This window comes from Puma concolor, chromosome E2 (genome assembly GCF_028749965.1).
Source record: "Puma concolor isolate L17-30 chromosome E2, mPumCon1.1.hap2, whole genome shotgun sequence".
NCBI lineage: Eukaryota > Metazoa > Chordata > Mammalia > Carnivora > Felidae > Puma > Puma concolor.
In genome coordinates this window covers 39,716,326-39,743,895 of record NC_141681.1, presented here as the reverse complement: position 1 = coordinate 39,743,895, position 27,570 = coordinate 39,716,326, and the positions used below count along the sequence as shown (strand labels likewise).

General features: G+C 54.2%; 1 protein-coding gene across 1 annotated transcript; it reads right to left on the bottom strand.

Annotated features, from left to right (window-relative positions):
• Window positions 1–27,183, bottom strand: VSTM2B (V-set and transmembrane domain containing 2B). The gene is made up of 6 exons (XM_086689533.1): window positions 26,935–27,183; window positions 25,917–26,539; window positions 25,178–25,362; window positions 24,233–24,262; window positions 22,396–22,876; window positions 1–707 (listed from the first exon to the last, which is right to left on the bottom strand). The coding sequence occupies exons 2-6, from the start codon at window positions 25,996–25,998 to the stop codon at window positions 619–621; spliced, it is 867 nt and encodes a 288-aa protein (XP_086545659.1). The 5' UTR covers window positions 25,999–26,539; window positions 26,935–27,183; the 3' UTR covers window positions 1–618.
• Window positions 27,184–27,570: the final 387 nt, after the last annotated feature.

Sequence of the window (27,570 nt, the reverse complement as noted above, 5' to 3'; positions counted from 1 at the left end):
GTTATTTCAAAGTTGTTTTTTATTCAACTGTTATTCAGCAATATACAATACAGTTTATAAACAAGTGTCTGACCTTGTTTCCAATCTTTATTTAAAAATAAATATTATTGACAGTGAATTTTAATTATGATAAGATGTATCTTTTTTTAATCAAAATGTCTCAAAAGAAATAATTTACTTTAATAAAAAAAAGGAAAGCCCCTAAAGAAAAAAAGTAAATAAAAAAATCCCTAAACACAATAATCTACTAAAAATATTTTGCTTTGTCAGAAAGGCTTTGACCCAACATTTTTACATAGTATCCTAAAGATAACTGCTCAACAGTTCGTGCAAAATGAACACTTGGAGGAAAAGTTTAGAAAAGAAAAATACATTGAAGTAGAGAACTCACTGATCCCATGCATACCGCATGGTCCAAATTCCATCTTATTTGGAAACTAGATGCATTATTTTAGGTGTTCTACATTTGTGTAACTTCCCCAAAAATATGATTTATTTTCCACATGGACTTGGTCATGCTTCTCAGTCTCTCTGTGTCCATCTGGTGACGCGAGCCTCACGCCGGGTCTGGGCAGGCCGTGTGGGCGGGCTGAGGTGCGGGGGGGATGGCTGTGTGAGTCAGTGCCCCACCAGCAGGCGAAGGAGCTTATGCAGAGCCAGCAGGAGCAGGGACAAGAGCGGGTCTGTGGCGGAGCTACGGCCAGTGCCTGCAGGGGGTGAGAAAATGGGCACGGTCAATGCCAGATTCACGAGGACCTAGCGGCCACAGGCAAACCCGGGAGAATGAGACGTCCTCCAACTTGGACGTCTTGACCTCAGTACTCAGCTGGTGCCTAGTGGCACTTCTGCACAACAATGAAGCATTTTGCTGTTTGTTATTTACAGACTACACGTTTTAGGAGCCTACTGTGGTCAGACACCAGGTACCCCTGGCCTAAAGCCGTGTGTGCTAGATCGTAATTGCAGTTCTAAAGCCCCAGTTGTTATTTGAGCTGAATAAGAAGACAATATGCCAACCACCACCCCCCTACTCTCCCCAGAACTATATTGGAAAGTGCCTTCCGCATCAAAGGCCCAGCTTCCCCTCTCCTCCAAGGATACTCCATGATTGCACACAACTCCAAACCTTCCAACCCCTGCCTGAACTACACAGCTTAGTATTCACAGATGCCATCTTAAGCATCCTGATGTTTCTGTGAGTCTTGTTTTCATGCACTGTTGGTCTAGCCTACCTTAGGGTCAAAGTGGGGAACTCAGAAATCATTGGTTGATGGAGGTGAGGGGTTCCTGGTTCCTAGGTTCCTGGAGGAGTGACCCTTGCACTGTTCTAGTGAGGTCACTTCCATTTGCTTGACTTGGGCCCCTGGCCCACCACTGGAACTGTAACGTGTGCCTTCATCCTGCCTCCCCTGGGCTGCCTGCCTGGTGTCTTGCCCATCTGTCATTGGGGTCTGCGTCTAGTGGAAGACCTTCGGTGCAACTGGAGGAAAGCCTATCCATGAATCACAGGCTTTTCCCTGGAACGTGGGATGCTCCAGGGGTCCTGAGAGGAGCCAGGGAAGAAGTGCTACCCAAACCGTGGGGATGACGTCACTGTCACTGCCACCCTGCTTAGGGTCAGACTGCATTAATGTAAACAGTTTCTAGCCCTACCCTGCTCACTTGTACCATCTGGAGGCCTCTCTCCTCCCTTCACTTCAGCCAGCCAGCTGGGCTGGAGCTCTGTGCCTGGATGGAGAGAGGCAGGAGGCCCTTCCCTGTGACAAGCAGATGGTACAGAGGCTGTGGACGCCTCTGCTTATCTGCCCACGGGAGCTGCAGCCAGGCAGGCCGGGTTTCTGGCTTTCCTGACCAGGCTGGGCCTGAACCCATGACATTCCCCTCTCTCTAGTTGGAAGAGCCATTAATCTTCTATCTAAGGTGTTTCCCCCAATCCCAAATCCATCTTGTTCTGGCAATAACTGTGTCCTGGGCCTTAGTGTCCCTTTGTGAAAGGAGGGGGTAGGATAATGATCCAGGGGCCATTCCTGCTGGAGACTCCGAGATTCTATGTGCCCATTTTGGGAAACACAGGCTGGGTTCAAACATCTGAATGAAAAGGGGGTGGGAGCCATCTGCAGTGCACATCTTGCCCACCATTACTTGTTTCCATGCATGGTCTGAGACCCCGTGGAGAAGCACAAGGACAGGACAAATCCAGGTGCGCTAATCTTCCTCTTCAGACACTAATTTTTTACACAGTTGTCCCTCCTGGCCCTGCTTGCAGCCTGGCAGGAACTGACATTCTGCCCCTTGCCATCCATCTGTGGAAAGGACCAGGGTGTGGTCGTCACTCCCAAGACTCGGGTCCTCCTCCTCTGCTGCTTTCACTGCTACACATCACTGGGAAGAATGAGGGTGGACGTGGTGACGGGTGTGTTGATGGATGGCCAGGTGCCTGGGCTCAGGTACACGGAAACCAGCAGTGCTGCTGGCAGAACGCTGCCTCCTGGCCACACAGGGCTTGTGTGCCCAGACTGGGCCCATTGGCCTCCAGATCTCCTGGCTCAGAACTTCACGCTCCTGCAAACCCAACATGCAGGCAGGTGCAGACAGGATAGAAACAGCCACACGAGGCCCTGGAAAGCAGATGTCCATGTGCAGTAAAACACAGAGCCTCAAGACACACGGGGGCAGGACGTATGGCAATTGGGCTCTCGAGCTGGACAAGGGAAGTGTTGCCTGTGGAACTGGGGACAGAGGAGATGTGAGGAGACATTTTAATTTGCCTCCAGAGACTGCTGACTGGCTTTTCCCGCTGTCACAATATCACCTACTCACATTGAAAAGTTTTAAAATTGCACAAGACTTTCCAAAGACCCCGGGTTAAAACAAGCAGCCTGCCACTCTGTTTTGGGCCAGAGTGGGAGCAGCAGGGGCCAGGGGCTGAAGTGGTGGCTCCTGGAGACCAGAGCCTGTGGAGGGCAGACACCAGAGTCTGTGGTGTCTCTGCTAGTGGATGTCTGTGGGGGCTCAGCCAGGGTTTGGCTCCTGGGTGGCACCTCATCTACTCCCTGGCCCAGCGTCACCACAAAGGGGGACAAGGGAGGTGGTCAGGGGCAGCAGGCTGGCACCTGGGAGAGAGGCTTTCAAGCAAGCCAGCTGTGTGACCTGGGGGAACACCCTTTACCTCTCTGGGCATTGTGCCACCCACTCTATAGAATGGGGATGCGCATATGCATGGCTCTGTAAAATTAACACGTGCTTGGCATGTCTTTCCAGGTTGGGGTCCAGATCAAGCAAGATCACAGTGGTAGATTGCAAAAATGGCCACAATCTCCTTCCCCCCTCACCTCTTAGATCCCAGCATCCACACACCCTGTGATAGTGCGTCCCCCCCACCCCTCCGAGATGCTGGGCTTGGTCACATGACTTGCTTTGGCCAGTGAATATTATCAAATGTGAAGTAAGCAAGGCCTTAAAAAAGTGCTTGTCTAGGGGCGCCTGGGTGGCTTAGTCGGTGAGTGTCTGACTTCGCTCAGGTCATGATCTCACAGTTGGTGAGTTCAAGCCCTGCGATGGGCTCTGTGCTGACAGCTCGGAGCCTGGAGCCCGCTTCGGATTCTGTGTCTCCCTCTCTCTGCCCCTTCCCCGCTTATGCTCTGTCTCTCTCTGTCTCTCAGAAATGAATAAACGTTAAAAAAAAAATTTTTTTAAGTGCTTGTCCACTGAGGCTTGCCCTTCCTCTGTGCCTCTTGTAACCCACTGCCTATGAACAAGACTGGGCCAGCCTGCTGCAGGATAAAAGCCATGACACGTCCCAGCTGGGCTCCCTCTAGCCCAATCAGCCCTCAGCTGAAAGGGCAGCTGTCCACATGAGCAGGAATGAGTCCACAAGAGACTGGCAGAGGAGTTTCCTGACTGATCCACAGGATCATGAGCTAAATAAATGGTTCTCGTGTCATACCAAAGCCACCGAATTTGAGCGTCCTCTGTTACACAATTACGTAAACAGAGTCAGCTGCTCTGAAAATAGATACAATTGAGAAGGGTAACATAACTACTTCTCTGAAAAGCGTTGGAGAAAATATAATATGGGGGGTTGTCCTTCCCTCAAGAGGAATGTTTTCCAAGATCGACAACTGTTTAGGACATGGCTACCGGTCCCCCTTCACCGCCCCCAGCGTCTGCTGCCTCAGTCCCTGTCTTTGCTTTCCTGGAGTGAGGCAGGACTTCCCGCTATTGCCTGGGGCTCACCTGGACCCTCCAGGGCCAGGAGGATGCCTTTGGCTCAGCTGAGGTAGGAGCTCCTATCTTGGCCTCTGCAGTGTGGGGATGGCTCTGTTCCTATGAGGCTGCTGTGTCTGGATGCTAACAGTCTCTGTATCTATTTCCTCCCCTCCTAAGAGCACCAGAAATAGCACTGGAACACACAGAAGTTTATTTGTCATGATTAAGCTGGAAAATCAGGCTGCTTGAAATCAGGCTGGAAAATCAGAGGTGAGGGAAGCCCTCTGATGGAATAGTGGCTGATTCATTCTTTGATTTAACAAGGATCATCATTTTGCTAATCATTCTTAAAGAAATCAAAGCTGCTTTGGCTCTGCGAATATTAGCTTTTATCATTGAAATGGTGAACAGGATAAGACACCTGCTGGAGCCATTTAAGAGGCTCCCAAAGAAAACAGTGGGGGCACTCAGCCCCCATGGGCACCACAAAGGCACCAGCCAAGCTGCTTCTGACTGGGAAATCCCACTTTTCCATTTACACGGCAATGGCAGAATGCCAAAAGCCCTGTCAGAGAACAACACAGAAGCTTTGAGGCCTGGTGATAAAAGTGAAGGAGGAGGTTTTGCTTGGGTCATCCTCTGGGACCCTTGCCTGCACTGGCTGAAGGCTAAGCCCATGAGTCAGGTTCCTGGTGGGGCAGTGCCTGCAGGGGAAGCAGCTGCCCACTCCCACTCTGTCTCAGACTCCCACAGGCGTGGGTGCACTGAGGGGACCGCCCCCGCTCTGTGGGCATCAGGAGCATGGTGAGCCGCTCCCCAGCTGACCAGTGGAGACACTAGCCAGGGAAGCCACTGTCCTCCCTCCATGTGCCCTGCTTGTCCTTCCCAGGGTCACAGATGGTTCCCTGGCTTCGGGGGTGACGTCTGCCCTGCTGTGGTCTGTAGCCCTGTCATGCTGGCCGTGGGCAGGAGGGAGCTAGGGGCCTGCTGACGATCTGCTTGCTGTACTGGAGGGGTTGCCTGGGTCAGAGCTTTGCAAACAGTGCCCCTCGGAGTCCAGGGTTGTTCAGGGGCTGTTTTTGTGTTTGTTTATGCTATAGCTTGAAAACTAAAATTTGGTTCAAGTTTGTAAAGAGTAAATAAAATTCAGATACATTGGAGGCCTAGCTCTACCTACAGAAACAGATCCTGGGCTACGTTGGAGGTTCACTCTGGCCACAGCGTGATGCCTGGCCTTTCCCTGTCCAGCATCGCACTAGAACATTCAGAAGCTGACTACAGCAGCCAGAGAACTAGTCCAGTCTCTCTGGACAGAGCCATCCCACCAGTAAGCATGGGTATCCTGACATAAGGACTGTGATGGGGATCTTGGGGACAGTCCCCTCCATGTCACACAGAGCAAGGCCACATGAATATTCTGCATTTCATGCTGTCACAACACATCTCTTAAATATAGGCTTCTAGGCTAGAAAAGGTAGGAAGTCAAGTGAGTGCCCTGGACAAGACCCCTGTCAAGGCCAATGCTCAGTGCTGGGCCTTTGCCCTTTTGCTCTGCCTCAAAGTGAGAGAAGACGGCTGGCCCCCAAGAGGCAGCAACCTTCATGGGCTGGCCTCGGACATGTGCTTAGACATGGGATGGAGGCCTGTCTGGACTGGCCCTCGCTCCCATTCCCATCAGTGCCCTGCCCATCCTGGACCCACAGCAGAGGGCCAGCCCCCAGTCGAAGGAGAGGACACCCTCTTAGAGCAACCCAGTGCCAGGGTGCAAGAGGCTTCTCTCTGGGTTTAGAGGGGTTTGTGGAGTCAAGCAGAGAGGGCATGTAGGAGTCACCCTGGCCATGGTGGAGATGCCCGTGATCTGGAAGCACCAGGCCAGAGCTGAGGGCAGGGTCGGGGGCACTTCTGGGGGCTGGCCTCTCCCTCTTCTTCACCCTACCCCCTTCTCCAGCCCTGCCTCACTGGCTACAAATCACCATCTCCTGCAGAGCCCAGGGGCAACAGCAAGGAAAAGGGGAGGAAAGGAAAATGGCCACTGGAGGCTCAGTCTTGTCTGCAGAGGGGTCTGACTTGGCACACACAGTTTCAAACATTACAAATTGGGGCGCTTGGGTGGCTCAATCGGTTAAGCGTCGGACTTCGGCTCAGATCATGATCTCATGGGCTCAGATCTCCCTTCATGGGCTCAAGCCCCGCATTGGGTTCTGTGCTGACAGCTCGGAGCCTGGAGCCTGCTTTGGATTCTGTGTCTCCATCTCTTTCTGCCCCTCCCCTGCTCACGCTCTATCTCTCTCTTTCAAAAATAATAGACATTAAAATTTTTTTAAAATAAAAATTATGAATTATAGGGGCACCTGGGTGGCTCAGTGGGTTAAGTGTCCAACTCTTGATTTCAGCTCAGGTCATGATCTCATGGTTTGTGAGTTTGATCCCCGCATCAGGCTCTGTGCTGACAGTGTGGAGCCTGCTTGGGATTCTCTCTCTCCCTATCTTTCTGCCCCTACCCTCTTGCTCTCTCTCTCAAAATAAATAAACAAAAACTTAAAAAAATTATAAATTATAATCCAACATGTAAAACTCAGAGACTTTTACCTGAAAGCACAGATTCAGGTAACCCTGGGCACGGTTTCCTCCAAGGTACATGACCAGTAGCGGGCTCCTCTTCCGGCAGGAATCTGCTGCTCCTTGCTTGCTCCTGACCCCCAAATGGACCCAGGGTGGCTGCTAGTTCCCTTCTTGGCCCTCAAACAGTTGGGGCTTCCTTTGTCCAGCCAGTCTCATTCCTCTCCACCACACTGCCTGGCGCTCGGTGGGGCCTGAGTTTGCAGCCTCTGAGCCTCTGCTGTAGCATCCAGGAGGCCTGGCCAGGGTCCCGTCTTGGTTCGTACAGCACTGTGTGAAGCTGGCTCTCCCTGCTCTGACGCTCCTGGCTTCCCCATGGCCGCTGCGCCCACTCCCCGTGGCTCTCTACCTCCCCTGGATGCCGTGGTGAGCAGGCCGGGCAGCCCGGCCACAGCTGAGTGGGAAGATGCCGCCTTGCAAGGAGGCTGCTTCCCTTGTTGACGTTTTAATTAAAGCCTCTTCATGGATATTTATTCAAAGGGAGTCAGCAAGGAATAACCGGGCACTAACAGAATTGGACAGAATTAATTTCTGCCATAAAATTAATGTGTGCTGGTAACTAGGGCAAAAACTAGGCGCAACCAGTGCCGTTGGGCTTTAAAGGAAACAGAGACGTTTGGAAGGAGAGCTGAGTGTGGATGAAGAGATGTAGGAGAGCAGATGGGACGTGGGTCCCTTGGTCCCGTGTTGATCTACCCTGCTGGCCTGGCGTGCCCAGGTCCTGGGTTCGAACACAAGCTGTCCTCCGGTAGCCTCAGTGTCCAGGCAGTGGGGGGAGCCTAGGCACTCCCTGGGGTGAAGGGGGGCAGAGGCAGGTGTGGGACACTCATTTTAGCCTTGCTTGCTGTGCTTTCTCTTCCTTGCCATGGCCCGAGTGACCTCCTAAAGCATCTTCTTGTCTCCACAACACCCACTGCTCACCCCCCTCCTTCAGACACACCCAAGAACTCTCCCTGAGGTGCATAACCTCGATGCGGCCCCTCTACCCACAGGAGAAAGAACCTCCGGCTCAGTGCCACAGCTAGGACTTCTCTGTGACACTCCCAAACAACCTCACCTTTGCTGTGCCCGGCCAGCTGACCTGCACTCCAGTCCACTGTTCCTGGTGAGTGCCTACAGCAGACTCTGGGCTCACCTGCAGAACCTCCTTGTCCTTTGTCTAGTTCTGACCTCTGCCTCAAGACTCAAGCACTACCTCCTCCAGTAAGCCCTCCCTGAGCACCTAGGCACAGAGGGCTTGGGACAAATATCTGTGCTGTTCATGTGGCCCTTTGTCTTCTCCCCTTCTCCCCCCACTCCCATAAATGCCTTTCTTACAACATGTCCTACCCCTCCACCTTTCTGGAAGCCCAAGCACCAGAGGGCTGGCCTCAGACCTCCTCCTCTCCTCTGCCCCCAGCAAGCAGCACCACCCCCAGCAGGGAATGGATCTGATGCTGGAGCAGATGACCAGCAGTGGGGAATGCATGGCAGGGGGCAGACCCAGCCAGGCTCAAGGAGATAGAGGTGATCAGCTTCAGGATGACTACAGCAAAGCTGGCTAGCTCTTGTTCAGACAGGCACTGTCACAGGTATATTACATCAAATACAATCCTCATAACCGTAGGAGTCACTCTTTCATTCCTACTCTACAGGTGAGGAAACTGAGGTCCAGAGATGTGAAGCAAAGTACTCAAGGCCTAGGGTTGCCAGAGAAAATACAGGACACCAGTTCAATTTGAATTTCAGGTAAACCATGGATAATTTTAAGTACATGTATATCTCAAATACTGCACGGGTCCTACTTAACCTAAAATGCTACCTCTTGTTTATCTGAAATGCAAATTGAACTGGGGGTCCTATATTTTTATTTGCTAAACCTGGCCCTACCAAGGCCACACTAAGAGAAATGGCAGAGCCCGGACTTGCATTCAGACAGTGTGGCTGCTGTCCACACACCTACCCACCACATACGCCACCTCTCGGGACCAAAGAGCCGGACCCTTTCCCCGATGCCTCGGCTTGACCCCAGCCCTAGGCTGCTTCCAAGGGAGACCTCAGGGGGGATGAGATGTTTTTCTGTATTTTAACCTTCGTAATAGCTTTTTAATGCAGCCAATTTTGTTGTGAACGCCTTTCCAGCTTCTATTTCTTTTGAAATTAGATCTTGCCTCAAATGATCCTTTAATGGTGTCGCTTAATGAAAATGGTAAACAGGTCTTTCTGTGTGGTCAGGAGGCTGGCATTGGTAGGGCTAGGGGTAGCCCAGACCACAGTAAGCATCAGGGTTCTCCCCATGCAGGGGTGGTGGGGGGCCTCTCTCAGTGCTGGGTCCAGGTCTCAGGGGGATCCCCCACTGCCCATCCAGATTCTCTGAGCTCTGAGCCTGCAGGATGCTAACAGGCACATGATTCTGGGTTCTCAGTGCCGAGAAAATTCTCTCCCTTCACCCTTTCAGTGGATTTAGGAGGTAGAAGCCACTCCCCTCTCACAGGCGAGACCCAGAGAGGTTAAGTGGCTTCCCTAAAGTTGCACAGCTAGTAGGCAGTACAGATACAGGAGTTAATCTGCAGTGACTCCCTGGTACCTGTGAATCGAACCTAGATTCCTTAGCCTGCTCGAGGCTCTTCCTGACCCCAACCCAGGGTCATTTCTGCCTCCCCTGCTTCCACGATGCTTCAGATGCCCCCAGCCCCAGTACACTGGGGTGCTGCATGGAAGCCACTCATGCTGTCCACTTCACTAGTCAGCCCTATCCTGTCTCCTCTGGCTGCCCACAGCCAACCCACCCTTCCCTGCCAGCCCAGCCCAGAGCCACTTACAAGGTGGCTTCCAAAACAGTTCTCACTCTGCACTTCTCTGCCCTGGCCCACCTTTGCTGGTCCTTTTACCCTCCCTTCACATCAGCTCTCTCCTGACAGGGCCGCGTTCTTGACCCACATCCACTAGCTCTAAACAGACAGGTCCCTACCCAGAAAGAGGCCACAGTGCCCTTTGCAAACACAAAAACACGTCACGTGCAAACACACGATGCCCCCCAATCCCCCAGGGGCTCCATCCCAGGTTGAAGACCTAACTCCTGGCCCCACCCCAGACCACCTTGCAACTTCACCCCTCCCTTACAGCCCCACCATCATCCGTGCTGCTCACCCCGTGTCACCTGTCTGCCTCCTCTGCACCCCCAGGCCTCCCTCAGACACTGCATCCCCCAGACTCCAGCTGGAGGCTCCCTGCATCCTATGGGCTTTACAGCAAGTTCTGATCCTTCCCAGCTGTGTTTGGTGGCCACGGAAGGTCTACCTTTTGACTCCTCTCTCCCACCACCCTGTGCATGTCCCACACATAAAATATTCGTCAAATGAATGAATGGGAGTCCTTCTTAGGTGTCCCCAGCTAGCCTAAGCAGCCACGACGCACCAGACATCCACCAGATGCTTCATGCTTGGAACCTCATCTTTCATCTTCAAATACAAGCTGGTGCTGGGGGGCCCATCACTATCACCCTGATCTGACCTTTCAACTGCCCGAGACTGTGTGCACACATCTCTTTGTCCAACTTTTCCTCAAACTAGTTTCACCATTTCACATTCATTTTCCCTGTATTCCAATTTCTTCATTTAAAAATTTCTGTTCTATTAGGTCACATGCAGCTTTGAAAGCCACTTCAAATTCTTTTCTTAGAAGGTGGCATACTCACACACACACACACACACACACATAAACATATTTGTATACTCTATATAATTTATATACTTACATATTACATATATATATATATATATATATATATATATATATATATATTTGGACTATATCAGTTGCTTTCAAATCTTCTAAAGCAGTAGAACCCCCATTTTAAGCTAATTGCTGCATGGAAGCCTGATATCTCAAACCATTAGAAAAACAGAACAGCTCTGTTTGAAGCTGGGGGTAGGGCTGGGGCTCAGGGTTCCAAGGAACACTGTTTGGGAACCATTCACCAGAGGCTCAGGTCTGAAACTCACAGACCTGTGGATGCTGGGGTACTAGTGTGCCCATTACACAGATAGGGAATGGGCTTCAAATGAGTGGACCCTGCCCCTTTTTGGGGGCATCCTGGCCTTTTTAAATCCCTCATGTCCCCTCCATAGCCTTCATGTCCCTTGACACAGAGTCTGCCTCACATCCCCTGGCTCACGCAAATGTTGGGCACTCACTCAATGCTGGTTCAGTGAAGGCTGTTCAGTGTGTGGGTCCTTGCCTCAGCCTTCTCGCCCTGCTCCATGGAGGTGGGCCTGGCCAAGATGAGGAGGAGTGACAGACAGGAGCCCTGAGGGCCAGGGAGGAAGGCCTGGAGGCCCCTGAGTCTGGCACGGCTGGGACACAATAGCAATCCTTTCCTCTAGGCTCTGCCTCCATGGTGCCTAGATATTTCTTTCTGTTTCATGCTGAGGACTTTTCTTTAGAACACAATTTAACTGAAAAGGTTAACACATTTTAATTGCCCAGGGATAGTGCTCTGAAAATTCTAGAACATGTGCTCATTAAATAAAATTAGCACAGAGGAGCTGCCCAGGATATGTCATGCATTAAAATATGACTCTGTAGACTAGCATGCATTATGAATTATTGCCTTGTGTATTTTTTGTTACATTAGTCTTTAATGCGAATACAGTTATTCATCTGCCCACCTGGAGATTTGATTTTTTAGATGCTTGAAAAAATGTATCCACGTTAACTTTTACATGGACAATATTCAGCAAGTCTTGGTCAGGCTGCATTCACCAGAGTAACCAGAGTTCAGCATATGGAAAGGCCCCTGCTCATGTCCTTCACTGGGAGTGATGCTGGTGCCTTGTAAAGGCTGAGGTGTTGGGGGAGCTGGAGCAGGCTGGGGACTAGTTGTGTCTACTCACCCCACCCATCTTACTATGGTCTGGGGACTGCAGAGAGAAGCAAGGGCTGGCATGGAATTCTGGGCCTAGTCAGTTTGTGCCATGCCACCACCTGGGACCTTTCTCCCTGTGGCCTCTATCCTAGAAGATATGGACTGAGTATACACTGTAACATGTGGGGAATGCCAACGCTGGGCATGTCTGCAGCCCCAAGCCCATTCATCCTGCAATACCCAACCTGTCTCCCACATGGGCCCATCTTCCCATTCCTGTTTCAACCACGTATCCACTCTTCCTTCCATCCCCCCACTCACCCATTCACTCACCCATTCACATTCTTCCTTCCACCCATCCACACCTCATTCACCCTTCCATCTACCCATCCACCCATTCATCCACCTACCCATCCATCCATCCATCCACCCACTGATCCCTCCATCCACACCTCCACTCATCCACCCATCCTTCCATCCTTCCATCGACCCACCCATCCACTCATCCTTCCATCCATCCATCCACCCACCCACCCACCTATCCATTCATCCATCCACTGATCCCTCCACCCACCCAAACCTCCACTCATCCTTCCATCCATCCATATTTCCACTCATCCTTCTATCCATCTCATCTACTCATTCTTCTATCCATTCTCACATCCATAAATCCTTCCATCCATTCATCCACAAGTCCACGTGTCCTTCCCTCCATCCACCCATCCACATGTTCACTCATCCTTCCTTCCACTCATCCCCTACACTCTCATCCATCCATTCACATCTTTCCCTTAACTCAGACACCAGCTACTTGTTTATCTACCTATCCACCTATCTATCCAAACAGGTAGTCCAAAACCTGTCATCTCTTAGCAGGATCACTGCCTCTACAGTGGTTTCTTCACATCCACTCTGTCCCCACTTCTCTAATCTTCACACTGCAGCCAAAATATCAGTTCCAAAAACATCATGCCTCGCCACCCACTTGTTCCCCATGCTGTTGCCTTAGGACAAAGCCAAAGCTCCCATCTCTATCATAAGGCCTTATGGAGTTTGAGCTCTGAACTACTCTTTGCTTAAATTTCCCAACCCTCTTGCACTGTTGGTGGGAATGCAAACTGGTGCAGCCGCTCTGGAAAACAGTGTGGAGGTTTCTCAAAAAAATTAAAAATAGATCTACCCTATGACCCAGCAATAGCACTGCTAGGAATTTACCCAAGGGATTCAGGAGTGCTGATGCATAGGGGCACTTGTACCCCAATGTTTATAGCAGCACTCTCAACAATAGCCAAATTATGGAAAGAGCCTAAATGTCCATCAACTGATGAATGGATAAAGATGTGGTTTATATATACAATGGAATACTACTTGGCAATGAGAAAGAATGAAATATGGCCTTTTGTAGCAACGTGGATGGAACTGGAGAGTGTTATGCTAAGTGAAATAAGTCAGGCAGAGAAAGACAGATACCATATGTTTTCACTCATATGTGGATCCTGAGAAACCCAGCAGAAGACCAGGGGGGAGGGGAAGGGAGAAAAAAAGTTACAGAGAGGGAAGGAGGCAAACCATAAGAGACTCTTAAATACTGAGATTAAACTGAGGGTCAATGGGGGGTGGGGGGAGGGGAAAGTGGGTGATGGGCATTGAGAAGGGCACCTGTTGGGATGAGTACTGGGTGTTGTATGGAAACCAAGTTGACAATAAATTTCATATAAAAAATAAAATCTTGCTTAAGGCATTAAAAAATAAATTTCCCTCTGTTCCTTTTCTTGCTTTGCTGCCCCAACCATAGTAACTTTTTGTCAGGCCTTTGTACTCCCCTGCTCCCTCCTGCCACAGGATCTTTGCACATGTCACCCCCTCTTCCCGGAAGGCTCTAACCACTCCCTTTACACTCTCTCTTTACTCTTAACCATCTTTCAGATTATGGCTCAAGTGTCAGTCCCTCAAGGACCCTTCCCTGACTGAGTCAAGTCCCCCTATTCTTAGCTCCTTAGAGACCCATGGGTCTCTCCTTTAGAGTAACCAGCCATGGGTATAAATTTCCACTTGCCATGTGACTATTTGATCAATGTCTGTTTCTCCTTCTATCAGACTCTGAGGACCTTGTAGGTCTTATTCACATTGTGTCTTCCATGCCTAGTTCCTGCACATAAAAGATGCCCAATTTGACATTTGTTGAATGAATGAATGAATGAATGAATGAACTAGTGCCAGGCCCAATGAACATGGAGTAGGGAGGACACAGATATGAAAAGGAACTGGGCCTGTCTCCCCGGGGCATCAGTCTGGATGGGGTAATCAGCTAGGCATTGACTCCATGACAGGGAAGGAAATGTTGGGGGCCCTGAGACAGCAGTGGAGCCCTTCTGGGTACTCAGGGTGGATGAGACCCCTTTGGCTGCAGGGTCAGCAAAGCCTTCCTCCCTTCTGTGAAGTGATCTCCACTGGTGCCACCTTTTCTGAGTCCTTCTTGTGCCCCAGCTAAGCCCTGAATTCATTCTCAGAGCACTTCTTGCTTATTCTGACTGCCATGGTGAGACTGTGAGCTTCTTCCTGAGGTGGGGGCTGAGTCTACCTAATGCTCTGGGAAGACCCCTGCCCCTTGGCTCTGGCCATACCAGATATAGTTGGCCAAGAACCCCCACCCTAGCTCAGAATGAGCCATGACATGATGTCAGCTCTCCCTCCCCCGGGTTTATTAAAGATCCTTCATCTGGGCCAAGTGGCATTTGTATGAGAATCAATTGTAATAAAAGTTGCTATAAGGGGACTAATGTTGCAGCTGGGCTTTCCTGGCTTAAGGAAAACTGACATCCTCCTGAGGAGAGCTGATGGCAGGGGGCCAGGGATCAGCAGAGTGAGGGGCTCTCTGTCTCTGGCGACAGCCAGTAAGAGTGAGTGGGCCTCCTTTCTGGTGAGCCTGTGTAGGCTCTCTGTGCTGGTGGGAGGCAGGCTCACGTGGGGCAGGCCAGGAGCGGTCCTGGTCTTCAGGCCCTGCAAGCAGCCTGCTATGCTCCCAGCACCTCCTTCTGGTGGTCTTTGTCCTACCTTCTCCTCACTGATCCTTGAGTACCCCTTTGTTGGCAGGCAGCAGGCACTGTGAGCCACCGCCACCGGGAGGGCATTTGGGTAGGGCGTGAATAGGAAAAACAAATGCAAGCACTTGCATGGAAGAGCCCGGGCATGCCCAAGCCTATGACAGTGGCCCCAATCCCCATCACTTCATAGGCCCATCCCTGTGAGGCACTGGGCTTGCCCACAAAATCTCCTCTACCTCTACTGGTAAGAGTCCCAGTGAGGAGGACATGGGGCACCTCCTCTCCAGTCCAGGCCTGCTTTGGAGGCTCTTTGGCTAGTTGACTGCCACTGAGGGGGTTGTTCCTTCTGTTTCCTTCTCCTGTGGAGAGGCTCTCGTCCTGTGCTGCAAACACCAGCCTCTCCTCAGAACTTGGCTTTCTAGCCACTAAAGGGCCCCCCTCTTCCCATCACAATGGCCTCCCTGCTGCCAACAACCTATAGAACAGTGAAGCAAGACCAGGCATAACACAGGTGCACAGTGAGGCCTACAGGCAGGTGTGCAAATGTGGTGGTGTAACTTCGGGGCTGGACGTGAGAAGCCATGATGAACCTGTCCTTGCTCACCAAGGAGCTCTGAACTCATGGAAAATGGCCACAGCCAGGCAAGGACGAGGACGTGGCATCCTCCCCATTTCCTACCCTCCCCCTTCGAAGTGGCACAGAGAGAGAAGGACAAAAATAGCAACCTGCTGAGCCATTTGCAATCTGAAGGCACTCTCTGTTCTGAAGCTAGCTCATCAGCTTCCTTCCATCACCTTTAGCTCCATGATGCTCACAGAATGTGCAGAGGGAGAAATGTCTCGGAGTGAGGTCTCAGATAGGAGCACCATGAAATGATCCTGGACAGTCAATTCCATTCTTGCAAATAATGCAGAGAACAAGAACCAACATCTATTGAGCATTTTCTAGGTGCTAGGTCTCCTGAAGCTCAACTCTTTCTGTGGATTATCTCCTCTGATGCTGTCACTTGTTCTCTGTTATGGGTATGGGTGCCATCCAGATGAGAACAGATACAGAAATCACATGTGGGGTGCATGGATCAGGATTTGAATGCAAGTGGTTGGACTCATGCAGAGAATGGAAGCACGGACTTACAAAGGTTAAGAAGGATAAGGCACATACTTTGATATCTGGGCTGTCAGAGCTCTATAGGGCCCAGAAGTAGGGAGAATGTTATGTCACCCAACCCTGGCTTAATTATGAACCAGCTAGCTGAACAGTGAGGGGCATTTGAAATGTCAGGAGGAAGAAAGAAATGTCTGGAAAAGGTGGTGAGGATAACTTCCTCCTGAATTGTTCTCAACCTCTTTCGGGTTTATGCTTTGTCTCTTCCACCATAACCTGTCTCTTAGGTTGCTCCTGAGAGAACTGACCTCACCCAGGCCCCTCCCCCTGGGCTCATCCCTTAATGGGCACTGGGTGTCCAGCAGGTGCACTCAGGAGGTGCCTTGTGTACAGGTGGCCTCCACAGACACCAGTGGTCTGTTCCCCATGGCAGCCCTTCTGGCAAGGTGGTCACTTCTGAGCTGGACAGAACAGAGCCCCCAGGGGTAGCTAAGTGTGGGTGTATTATAAGTGGGGAGAAAGCTTTTGTAATGTCCACTTTGGCTCTATTTTGTATAGACAGAGCTCCCCCCTCCCCTCAACATTCCACTTGAACCATAAACACCAGAAGCCAGTCCAAAGTAGCTTTGATGTTTCAGCCCAGGGGGGTGGTAATGCAGAACAGAACAACCAATAATTTCTAGAAACAGCCTCCCCTGGGATTGCTAACACAGGACGTCACAAGACCTGCATCTCAAGGGCCATCTCATGGAGGGTACAGGTCTCACCGGCTACTGAGGGGCTGCTGCTGAGCCCCTCCAGCGGCCACTTCCATGACTCACTGCACAATAGCAGCTAGCCTGAGCCCAGAGCAGGACAAATTGGATAAGTTATCTTAGTATTTATAGTACACCTTCCCCAAGAGCACCAAAGCCACTGACAAGCAGGTTAATTTCCCCAGAAGCCCCACCCCAGGGAAGGAGGTTTGTCACCCTTTAAGAACAGGTAGGGATCAGCAGTTACAGGGGCTGGGCCTGTTTGCTGGTCGTCTTAAACTTTCCTGCAGCCCTTACATAAGACAAAGGGAAGCTTCTCACGCTTCGGGTATGAGTTTCTGAGAGATGCCTGGTGATAGTCAGCAAAGCATGGGGGAATAGAAAAGATAATACTTTTTTTTCTCCTGTGCTGCAAAGATGTGCTAAAACCAAGCTGCCTTCTCCCATAAAGCTCAGGGGTTTAGACCACAGCCAAGCCCTTGCCTTGGTCCACATGGGGCAGAACTAATCAATATCGTATTACAAAAGCACTTGACCTCATTTATCCCCACAGATGCTTGGGGAATCCTTAATATTCAGAGCTTTAAAAATGTGCGCCTGGCGTATTTAATGAGAAGCTCTGTGGTGGGTTTGGCTCCCAGTGACATTTAGAAAGGCCGGCTCTCGGCTTTTCTCATGGGGGCTGCCACCCCAGCTGGGGAAAGGGTCTGGGCCCTGGGGACGGACTGTGAGATGAAGTGAGTCAGGAGGAGTTATGGAGAATGGCAAAAAGGAGGGAAACCTGTGATATGTGCGTGTGGCACATAATCAGTGCTCAGTAAAAGGTAAGTATTATTTATCACCATTAAATCCACAGTGTAGCCATTTTATCCTCAATTTGGGGTCTCTCTTCTGAGGAGAGAATGGCCACGCAGTGAGCTGGCTAACGTCTGGACAAATGCCATTCCATTTGGTGTGACTTTCTCTATTTGTGTGGTACAGGACAGGGAGGGAGGTGAGGCCTCCAGAAGCTTCCGCAGGGCTGACCTAAGCAGGAGGACAAAGCCCCAGGTGCCCCTTCAAGTCAGAAATCGCACACTGTCTACAGGAAGCCTCCTCTGATTGCCTTAGCTGGAGTAGGGCTAGCCCCTCCTGGGACTCCCACTGACACAGACAGCTTTGTCCTGGACATACATGGGCGCCCTTGCCACTCTTGAGCTGGGCCCATGGCTGGCCTTGCCAGTTCCCACTCATGGCAATCACATGACAGGCTGATGAGGGAGAGGACGCCATGCAGCCAATAATCACACACATTTGCTGCTGTCAGGGATGATGCAGGCATCTCTCACCAGCTGTGAGGCTCAGCCATTTTCTTTATGAAATCCTTTAATTTTCTCTTTCAGGATGCCCAGGGAGCCTCTCCCTCTCTTCTCTGGGACAAATTGTGCCAGATTTATTTTCTCTTTAATTATGATCCTCGTGTCACATCGGAGCTTGAGGGAAGAGTGGATTGTTTATTTAAGCCAATTGTTTTTGGGTCCTCGTGGGTCCAGGGAGATGGGAACACTGGGTGACTGCCGCCTGGCCTTGCTGGCCTAGTTGGAGACTTTCCCAGCTCCGTGGAGATTGTCCCAGGTCATGCCGGCACCATTTCCGCCAGCTTTGTCAGCCACGGGGGCATAGGTTGAGAGTGAATGCCTTCACCTTGTCCACAGCCCCTTTCAGTCATGGTTTACGGTTGCCATGGAGACACCCAAGGATGCTCCCCTTGATGGCTCCCAGCAGTAAGAGCCTCTTTAAAGCCAGCACACCCATGGCCTTGGCTGTCTTTCTCTCATTAGGAAATGAAATATTGAGAGCCAGTTCTCCGTGTGGGCACCAGGCAGGAGTTTGCCACATCAGCCGGTTCTCTGTAGGGTCCAGGGCACCTCTCCCTGGAGCTGGAGCCTTGAGGCTAATTAGACGTTCACATGCCACAAGATCTGAGCCCCAGGTCCTTGCAGAGGGGATCCTCTTGCCAACATGCAAGCCATTCAGTTGCTAACTGTATTCTTCTGAGGCCACACTTAGCTTCACTGTGGTGCCTTTCCAGATTAGAAGGGTTTGTCTGGAAGGTACTCTGTTTTGTTTTCTCTCTTTCTCTCTCCCTCTCTTTTTTTCTAGAAATGGCAATCAGCAACAAAGTGTTCATATAAAATAGGTCAGTGTTCAGATTAATCAGGAGCCAGATTTATGAGAACGTGGCTAGGAAGGGGCCTGGTCTCCTGTGCCAGCTCTGCTGTGCTAATCCAGCCCATGTTATTTTTAAGCACAAATATCAAAACGTCTCTTGACAAATGAGACGTGAAATGAATGAGTTTTTGCACATAAACTTTTAGTACAAATATGTATTTGGCTGTGTTGGGTGCAAGTGGGGCACAGGAAGGGTTTTCTGGCCTGGCTGTGCAGAAGCTGAAGGGTGAGGGATTCAGGTCAGTACCCAACCCCCCGACCCCACCCCTTCTCTGGCATCACCAAAGTAGCTTGCTTGAATAACAGAGTACCACAGTACTGTCTGGGACTTCTTCTGACTTTCTTCCAGGAGTAATCACTTAACCGGTGACTGTCTGGGGAGGTGGATTGGGACCACCACTGAGGCTGCCATTCTGAAACAACCAGAGTGACCACTTGACCCGGCCTGAGATGACCTTTGGGTTTGTCTTGGAGCTAGGGTGGAACCTATCTTCCGCTCTCTGAGAGGTTATTCCCTCTGTTCCTCCCCCCCCCCCCCAATCCACCTTTCTCCACTCTGCTCTGAGCCTCTGGGCACTGGTCCGTATAGGCTGCATCAGCCAGCACCCTTGCCTCTGCTCTTAGGGGGGTTTGGCCAGTAGGAGGCCCTGACGGGAACTGGAGGGCAGGAGGAAGTTGAGGTCCTTGCTGGGCCGTCGTACCAAGGCCACAGCTCCTGTCAGGCAGGTCACTCCATCTGGCGTGCCCCTCTGGGTTATACTAATCACTCCCCCTTTGCCATTAGAGGTGCTAATGGCTCCCACTGCCACTAGCCCTGGGGACTGGCACTCACCCTTCTCTGGTTGTCCTAACCCTGTCCACACCTTCAAACACTACTCTCATCGCCTCTCCCCCATAACCCTGTTTGAATGTGCCATTTGCTTAGCCAAGCACCCTGACTGATAGACTCTGTCAACAGTCTATCACCTTGCTTGTGAACCAGGTGGCAGTGGTCGTGCCTGGTCCCCTGCCCTCTAGGCTGCTAAGAACTGAGCAGGGAAGGCCAAGCCTGAGGTTGCTGTCTCAAGCTCCCTCTCCAGCTCATGCTGCTGGCAGCTCTGGGTGATTGGCTGGCCTGCTGCACCCCAGGGAGGCTCAGCAGGACTACACACGGCTCAACAACACAGCCTTGCAGAAAGGTTATTAATGCCTGCCACCAAAAGATAGTCTTCAGACTTTGCCCCATCGACAGCCCCAGCTTGGGTGGCTTCGGGTGGTGGGCAGGATGGGACATTTAAGACAGCATGGGTCCCTCCTTGGGATCAAGGTAATTCAGGTATGTTTGTAGGTTAGAAGTCAGCTAACCCATTTCTCCATGCGCATATCTCCAGAGGTGCCCACTGCACTGCGACTCTCCCAAGACCTTCACCTGGAGACAGGAAGATGTAGGCTTTCTGGTCTTTTGGCAGAAGGCCCACCTTCTGGCCTTCTGAATGGGAGTTGGAAAGAAACCTGGGGTTCTTTCTGAGGTGTGTCTACGTGGTTCCTGGCGTATTCAGGAGCTGGCAACAGTTTTGGGGTGACAGAGACCTTAGGGGCCACCATACCCCCATCCTGGTGGCACTTCCCTGCCAGGGCCTGATGGGAGCCCTCCCTGCCCTGATGGGAGCCCAGCTGGCTGTGCTTTTTGGAGGGAAATGCACACTACGAGCCACTCCATGGGAGGGCAGAGGAACCCCAGCCTGGGCTGCTGCCCTGATCTGTGTGGGCATTAAAATACTGCCCTGTGACTGGCAAATGCCCAAGGCCCCACCTGCTGGGAGGTCCTGGACACTGTGCCATCAGAACTGAACTGATGTGAGGACCCCCAGATCTCCCAGAAAGAAGGGTACTTACTATCTGTGCCACCCTCCACAGACAGGTTCCCTGTTGGGATGAGTTGCCCTAGAGCCCCCTTGTGGCCAGCACAGAGACTGAATATTTGACTAGCAATGCAGAGCATAGTTGGATCAGCCTTGGTTCTGCTCAAGGTGTCAAGGTTCTGGCCAGGCGGAAAGGGAGATTCAAGCAGGAATGAGCTCATAGCCTTGGTCTCATTAACACCTTTTGTGAGCACTACCAAGTTTATTCTCAAAGATCTCTTTCATATAATACTTCCTTGACCAAAGCCTTGACCAAAGTCTCTGTTGGATCTGCTGGGCATTCAAGGCCCTCAGCAGCTTGGCCTCCAACTGCCAACCACTCAGCCTTATCTCCTCCATCCCCTCCTCTCTGGCCAGAGCAGGTAATTACCAAGGTGATGACAACAAACATTTACATAGAAATCTCCATACTGAGCTCCCTCTGAGATCAGGGAATACCATTCTATTTTACAGATGAAGAAATATGTTCAGACATGTTAAGCCACTTGCTTAAGTCATACAGCTAGAGCCGTGGAAGCACAACTCACATCTGGGCTTCTGCCTTCCAAATCCTTTGCTTTGCCACTCCACTCATGGTCTGTAGAACATCCCATAAGAGTGCAGCAGAGGTGCTTTTTTTTTTTTTTAATCATGCAACTAAGCCAATCGCAAGTCAATAACTACTTTTCCAGCACACCTACTGTGTGCTAAACAGAGATGGCTAAGTCCCCCCAGGATTTATGCTCTCCTTCTACCCAGAAGAGAGGAGGTCAAAAACAGCTCCTAAGCTAACCTTGCATCTATGGGGCACCAAGTGGCTTAGTTCTGGCCAAAAGGTGAGGGTGAAGGTAATATATACCACTTCTAGTCCTGGGCCTTAAAAACCTGCCTTGCCAGTCTCTACAGCAGCTTTTCCCTGAGAGAATTAACCCCTACCAAAGTGATTTCAGTGGCTATTTTCTCAATCTTCCAAGAATTATACACACTCTGCCCCAGAGCTGCCTGCCCTGGCAGTCAGTATGTTTTCCTGCTCTCTGACTCCCCTCTGCCTGCCCACCTTCCATCTCCCCCAGCCCTTTTGGCTTCCTAGGAAAGCAGGCCTTAACATGTGGGTGCTCTCCTAGCAATGACAAAGCTCTATCCTTACTTCCCCATCCCCCAAGAGGGCCCAAAGGGGACTATTTATAGCACAGCCTGTGCCTAGGACCATTCTGGACTTAACCAAAGAGAGCAGAGGCTACTCAGCCAGGCCCAACCACACAGCCTTGGACAAATTCTGTCTGTTCTATCAGTCAATCAGCATCCAGACGCACGATGCCTGAGTGGTAACCACCTCCTTCCACTCTGGATGCTAGCACCCCACCCTCTAGACTCTAAGGACCCCAGGAGAAAAAGGTCCAGTTCTCCAAACTCATCATGAGAGGGGTCCTCACACTGGAGCCGCTTGCCTACTCTTACCCAGAATTTGGGGGAAGGCCGCCCCTCCCCCCTTCGTAAATACAAGTCTTGAAAGCTTCGAAGCAACCAGCAATAAACAGGAAACAACAAGAAGAGAACCCAAGGGAGGCTGCAGAAAACTTGCCCCAGGCGCACGCACCCACGTGAACTACCACCACTAGGCAAACCCAAGTGCCAGAGCAGGGCTGCCTCTCTGGCCAGAGCCACTCAGGACCCTGTCCCCGCAGCCCCCGTTTGAGCGCGCCCCCCTCTCTGCACACGCTCTTACCTGAGCCGTGCCTCTGGCGCAGAAGGACCGCCTGGCCCAGTGGCGGTGACGCTGACGAAGCAGCGGCCGCAGCCGCGACAGTGGTGGCGGCTGCGTGGGCCGCGGAGGCAGCGGCCGCCTCTGGGACTCCGGGACCTGGGGCAGCAGGAGGACTCCCCGGAGGCGGGCTTTTGTCGCCGTGGCCAGGGTCGGAGGTGGCTCGGCCTGCGGCGCCGGTGGCACCCAAGTTGTTGGAGTTGGCAGCGCTGGCGGGGCCGTGACGACGCGGACCGCTGCTCTGAATGTGGGACACGGCCTCGGCGGCCTGCATGTTGGGCGGCGCGAAGCGTGAGAGCACGCGCAGCAGCGCCTGGGCCTTGTGCTCCTGCGTGTCGTCGTCGCTGTAGTCGGACACGCGGCATTCGTACACGCCCTCGTCCTGCCGCCGCACGGCCGACAACCGCAGCCTGTGGGAGATGTCATTGCCCTGGACGCGCACGGTCTGCAAGACAGCAGGGGCTGGGGTCAGAAGGCCGGGATGGACAGGTCCGCGACGCGCTCTCCCTGCCGGCGAAGTGCACCTGCGCCCAGCTCTGCCATTGCGCCCCCGTGCCACAGCACCCCAACACCTCTGGACGCAGGTTTGCCTGTCGCGACCCGGTTTTCCTTTCATTCCGTGGTTCCCCAGTGGCCTGGGGCTCCCAATCCTGATTGGATCTTGGATGGCCCTACCCATTGCATCGTGTCCCCATCATCTTAACCGAATTCATCACGTTGCATCCTCCTGCCAAACTGTGCTTCTGACCTTCAGAGCTGCAGAACCTACCCGTCCTTCCTCCCTCCTGCATCTTGGAGAAGTCTCAGGCTCGGCCTCCTGTGGCTAACCACCCTCTTTGCTGCACGGCCTTAAGCCCAGCCCTCCACATCTACTCACACCAACATTCCTTTACTCTGGATTTCGGAGGGCCTGGGTAGTGCCGGAAGGACAGCCACTCTGCTCTCAGACTACACATAAAAACTTGCCCCCCCCCCACCCCTCCAGCCCTTTACAGCTAACCCTCCGCCCTCCCAAGGAGGCGACGCTGAGGTTGCTGTTGGGTCCCCAGAGCTTTGCTACTTCGCAGTCTGCTTTTCAGCGCGGCAGCCTGAAGCTCCCGACCAAGCTCTCCTCCTCCGCGTCCTGGAGGAGACGTGGGCAAGCAACCGCTCTGGGGCCGTCACCTCGGAACCTAGAGCTCTATGAGGCCCTGGTGGTCTCCAGGCCCCGATACTTCCATGCTCCAGCTGGGGAAGCATAGACGCATCTCCTCCCGAGCCCCACGACCCCAGCGCCTCTCAGCGCCGCCAACCCCCGCCCCACACCTTCTTCCACAACGAGCCCACTGCGCCGGGCACGGGACCCGGACCCCAGGCAGAGGAGAGGGCTGCGCAGAAGGCGCCACCTGGGCGCCGGGTGTGTGTATGTGTGTGGAGGAGGGGTGGGCCCACAGTCGGAGCACAGGTCGCTGCTAGCGCAAGGAGCAGCGCGCTCCAGTTGCTGGGAGACATGCCAGCAGAACAGAGGCAAGCGGATGCGCAGGGGCCTGAACGCGCCGGCCGGCTGAAGGAGAGTTTTACAGGTGAGCGCCGAACGGAGAAAGGAGATTCAGGCCTGGGACCCTTGATTTACACAAAAGCGAACCCGATTCCGCTAGCGGCGACAGATGGCCCCCCGACCTGCCAAGCAGCCGACTGTGCAGGGCTGCGAGTAAGGCCCTACACCGCGGCGGCCGCTGAGCCTTTCTAAAAGGGAGGAAGATGTGGGGCGCGAAGTGGCCAGAAGGGGTCTCCCGCGGCCCGCGCTGGGCTCCACACTTACGCTGATTTTAGTTGCATCCTTATTTGTTACCTAAAATGCAAAGAGGGAGAGAGACACATTAGGCTCTCGGCCTTCAGGCTCCGGGGAACTCAGATACGCCTCCGGCAAGGGGACTCTCTGCGGGCGGGCTAGGATTCGAAACCGCTCGGGAAGTGGCCGGGGCTGAGGGCACGAAGGACATCAGGATCTCCTGGAGTTTTACCCTGAAGGAAGCATGGTGCCTGACCTAGGAGGGGCTGCCCTAGCACACCTGCCGGCCAAAGAGGAAAGGCTGGATTGCCAGCAGGGTGGGAAGAAAGGCTCATCACCCTCCCTGGAGCATCCTCATTCCCTGCAGTGTTTCCCTAAACCCCGTGGAAAGCTGGATGGAGGGGCCGGTGTATCTGGACGGGACGCAGAGGGAGACGTGAGCAGTAACTCTGGGTGGGACCTTGGGTAGAGGGCAGCTGTGTGTATGTGTGTGTGTGTTCGAGTGTACGTAAGAGACTGGTTTAAGAGGCCTACTGACAGTGGGAGCCTTCCCTCCGATCCTGAGGTGCACTGCGGGCCTCTGGAACCCAGCCAAGAGGAGCTTAACTCCTTGGCCCTGTGCCCCGGGGACCTCGGAGTAGCAGAGGGCGGGGAAAGCCTGGCCCTACCAAGTGGTCTTCCTTCAGGACCCAGCACCCATCTGACTCCGGTGCCCGCAGCCAGCAAGCAAGAGCAGTCGAACTGGATGAGGTGTCGCTTTTTAGCGGCAGGCTGCAGTTCGGGAGTTTTAAGGGAAAGGAGAAGGATTACCAGGATTTGTGGGTAACGATTGCTGCTGTTGAAGATGCTGTGGGGATGGGGAAGGTGGGAGATGGGCTGCTCCACCAGTGCGCGCCCTGCCTTTTCTGCCAGGATTACTCCAGCCGCCCCGGCCTGAGCCGAGAGAGCGCCGGCGCCGCGTGGGCGGCGGGTTACCTTGCTCCGGGCGCCGGGCACGCTGAGCGCCAGCTCGTGCAGCAGCTCCCGGGGCGGCTCCTTGAGGTACCACCACTGAATCTCCAGCGAATACGAGGTGGCTCCGCTAGCCCGGAACGCGCAGGGCATTTCGATGTCGTCTCCCTCCCGTACTGTCACATCTTTGGGGACTTCGGTAAATGTAGCTGGGGGCGGGGGAAGAGAGAGGCGTGACCAGCTGTGGGGCGGGGGCCTGGGGCAACCCTAAGCGAGACGGTGCGTCCCCGGCTCGCCGGCCTTGTGCTCGCCACCCCCAAGCCACAAGCGTGGCCCAGGCGTTAGCAAAGTTCGGTCGAGCGGCTGCCGGGCCCTAGCAGAGACCAGCTACCGCTGCAGGCTGCTTCCCTCAGGATCGGGCGGGGCAGCAGGGGCGGCTTACGCTTCTACCCGGCGCCCAGCCGCACTGCCGGAGCCAGGCTGGGGCGCGCCGACTCCCGCTCCCCGCGAGCCGCCTCTCCGCAGCCCGAGCACGGGTCCGGCTCCGAATGACCCCGGCTCGAGCGCCGCAGCTGCGGCGACCCTTCGCTGCTCTCCTCCCCCTGCCCCTCTGGGCCCGGGCTGAACACCGGGATTGTTGGAGACCGTGAAGCCGTCCCCTTCTCTTCTTCCTCCTGCTCCTTGGCGACCGGGACAGGCTGGCTCTGGCGGCCCCAGCAAGGATCCCCTGAGCCCCCCGCGGCAGCAAAGTTCCCGCGCTCACCGTCGGCCACGAAGAGCAGCAGGGCGTGCAGCAGCAGCGGCGGCAGGTATCCGAGGGCGCCGAGCCGGTTCCGCTGTTCCATCTCCCGCGGGGGGCGCGGCGGCGGCGGGGGCCCGGGCGCGGAGAGGCGGCGGTGGTGGCAGCGTGGGCTCGGATCCGGCTCCAGCTCGGGCTAGGACGCCTCCGAGCCTGCCATGGCCCCGCGCGGCGCCCCCTCCCCCGGCCGCCGGCGGCCGCCAATCAGCCCAGCTCCCTCGCCGGCTTGCCCGGCGCGGCTCCGGCGGGGGGCGCTGCGCGGGGGGCTCAGGACGCGAGGTCCCGCCGGGAGGCTACTGGTGATCGGTCCGTGCCTCCTTCTATCCCGCTGTCCACAGGACGATGGGGAACCGCAATTCAGTCTCTGCCCGGCGGGCCGGACAGAGGCTGGGCCGCCCCGGGACCCATCCCTTGCCAAGGGAGTGCGCGCCTCAGAGCTGCGAGCTTCTGCTTCCCAGTCTCCTTATGGTTTGGCTCCCGACTGCCACCTCCTCTGGCTCCCGCCGAGCTCTCCCGCCGCCGCCCCCGCTGGTCCCTCCGCGGCTCTTTCCGCAAGGCGAGTGGGCGCTCAGCCGCGGCGCGCAGACCTGGCGTCCGACCCAGTGCAGCGCGGGGAGAGCGGGTCCGGCGTGGCGGACCCAGAGCCGAAGAGAGGCGGGGAGAGGGGGAAGGGAAAGGGAAAGGGAGGAGGCGGTCAGTGGCTAGGCGCGGAGCCGCCTCCACCGCTGCATCACCCCCGCCCTTCGCTCCCCTTCCACAGCCGGCACCGCCCCCGCCCCAGAGCGCCCCCCGCTCCAGGGGGTCGCTTGGAGGGCCCACAGTCTCTGTGGTTGGAGCGCAGCCCCGCCCAGCACCCGCTTTGGCTGGGGGTCCTCCCACCCAAACTCTCCCTGGCTTCTTCCCAATCTCCCTCTCCCGAGACGGCCGCTTATCCTGCGTGCCCCGCGGCCCTCTCCGCAGACCCCCGCCATCAACTGCTTACCCCAGTTTGGGCAAAGAGCTGCACCGCTCTTTGTCCCAGGCCCAGGCCATGGCTGGTGGGTGGGCGCCAGGGGCCGGGGAGAAGGGCGGAGCGCTGTGCTGGGCTGGGGACGAGGCCGGGTGACGGAGGCGACGCCGGGAGTCTGCAGTGTGCGAGCGAGAAGTGAGCGCAGAGCGCCCGGCGAGCAGGTGCCTGTGGCGCGGAGAGCGCACGAGCAAGCCAGCGAGCAGCGGCCGTGAGTGACGGCAGAGGCGGCGGGGGTGGGGTGGGGTGGGGTGGGGAGCGCCCAGCACGACTCAGGGTCCCGGAGGTTTCCAAGCGGGGGTGGGGTTCCTGCACCTCAGTCGTTGGCCCCTGCGTCCCCACTCGTTCCTCGCCGGTCGCAGCTCTCGCTTTACCGGGTGCAAGGAGGGGGGGATCCCCAGGCAGCTAGAGGCAAAGGTCGGGTCCATCGCCGCTTTCCGGAACCCATCCCCCGCCCCTGCGTCCCTGGCATCCCTGTACCTCTCCGGGCCCTCACCAGGAGCCTGCCCCTCCCCAGCTCTCTGCGGGAGTGCAGTCTGGCCCCTAAAGGGAAACGTGGGGCGGGCTTGTGGCTCCGATGGGCACACAGTTGTAGGGGCAAGTCCCGCAGCT

What these genes read in the sequence shown, in the direction of transcription:
- VSTM2B (XM_086689533.1), bottom strand. Translation starts at nt 25,998, where the DNA reads ATGGAACAGCGGAACCGGCTCGGCGCCCTCGGATACCTGCCGCCGCTG. An exon ending in AGGATGCAACTAAAATCAGC is followed by an intron (nt 22,877 to 24,232) that starts GTAAGTGTGGAG and finishes GCTGTCTTGCAG; the next exon opens with ACCGTGCGCGTCCAGGGCAA. An exon ending in GCGCCAGAGGCACGGCTCAG is followed by an intron (nt 708 to 22,395) that starts GTAAGAGCGTGT and finishes CACCCCCTGCAG; the next exon opens with GCACTGGCCGTAGCTCCGCC.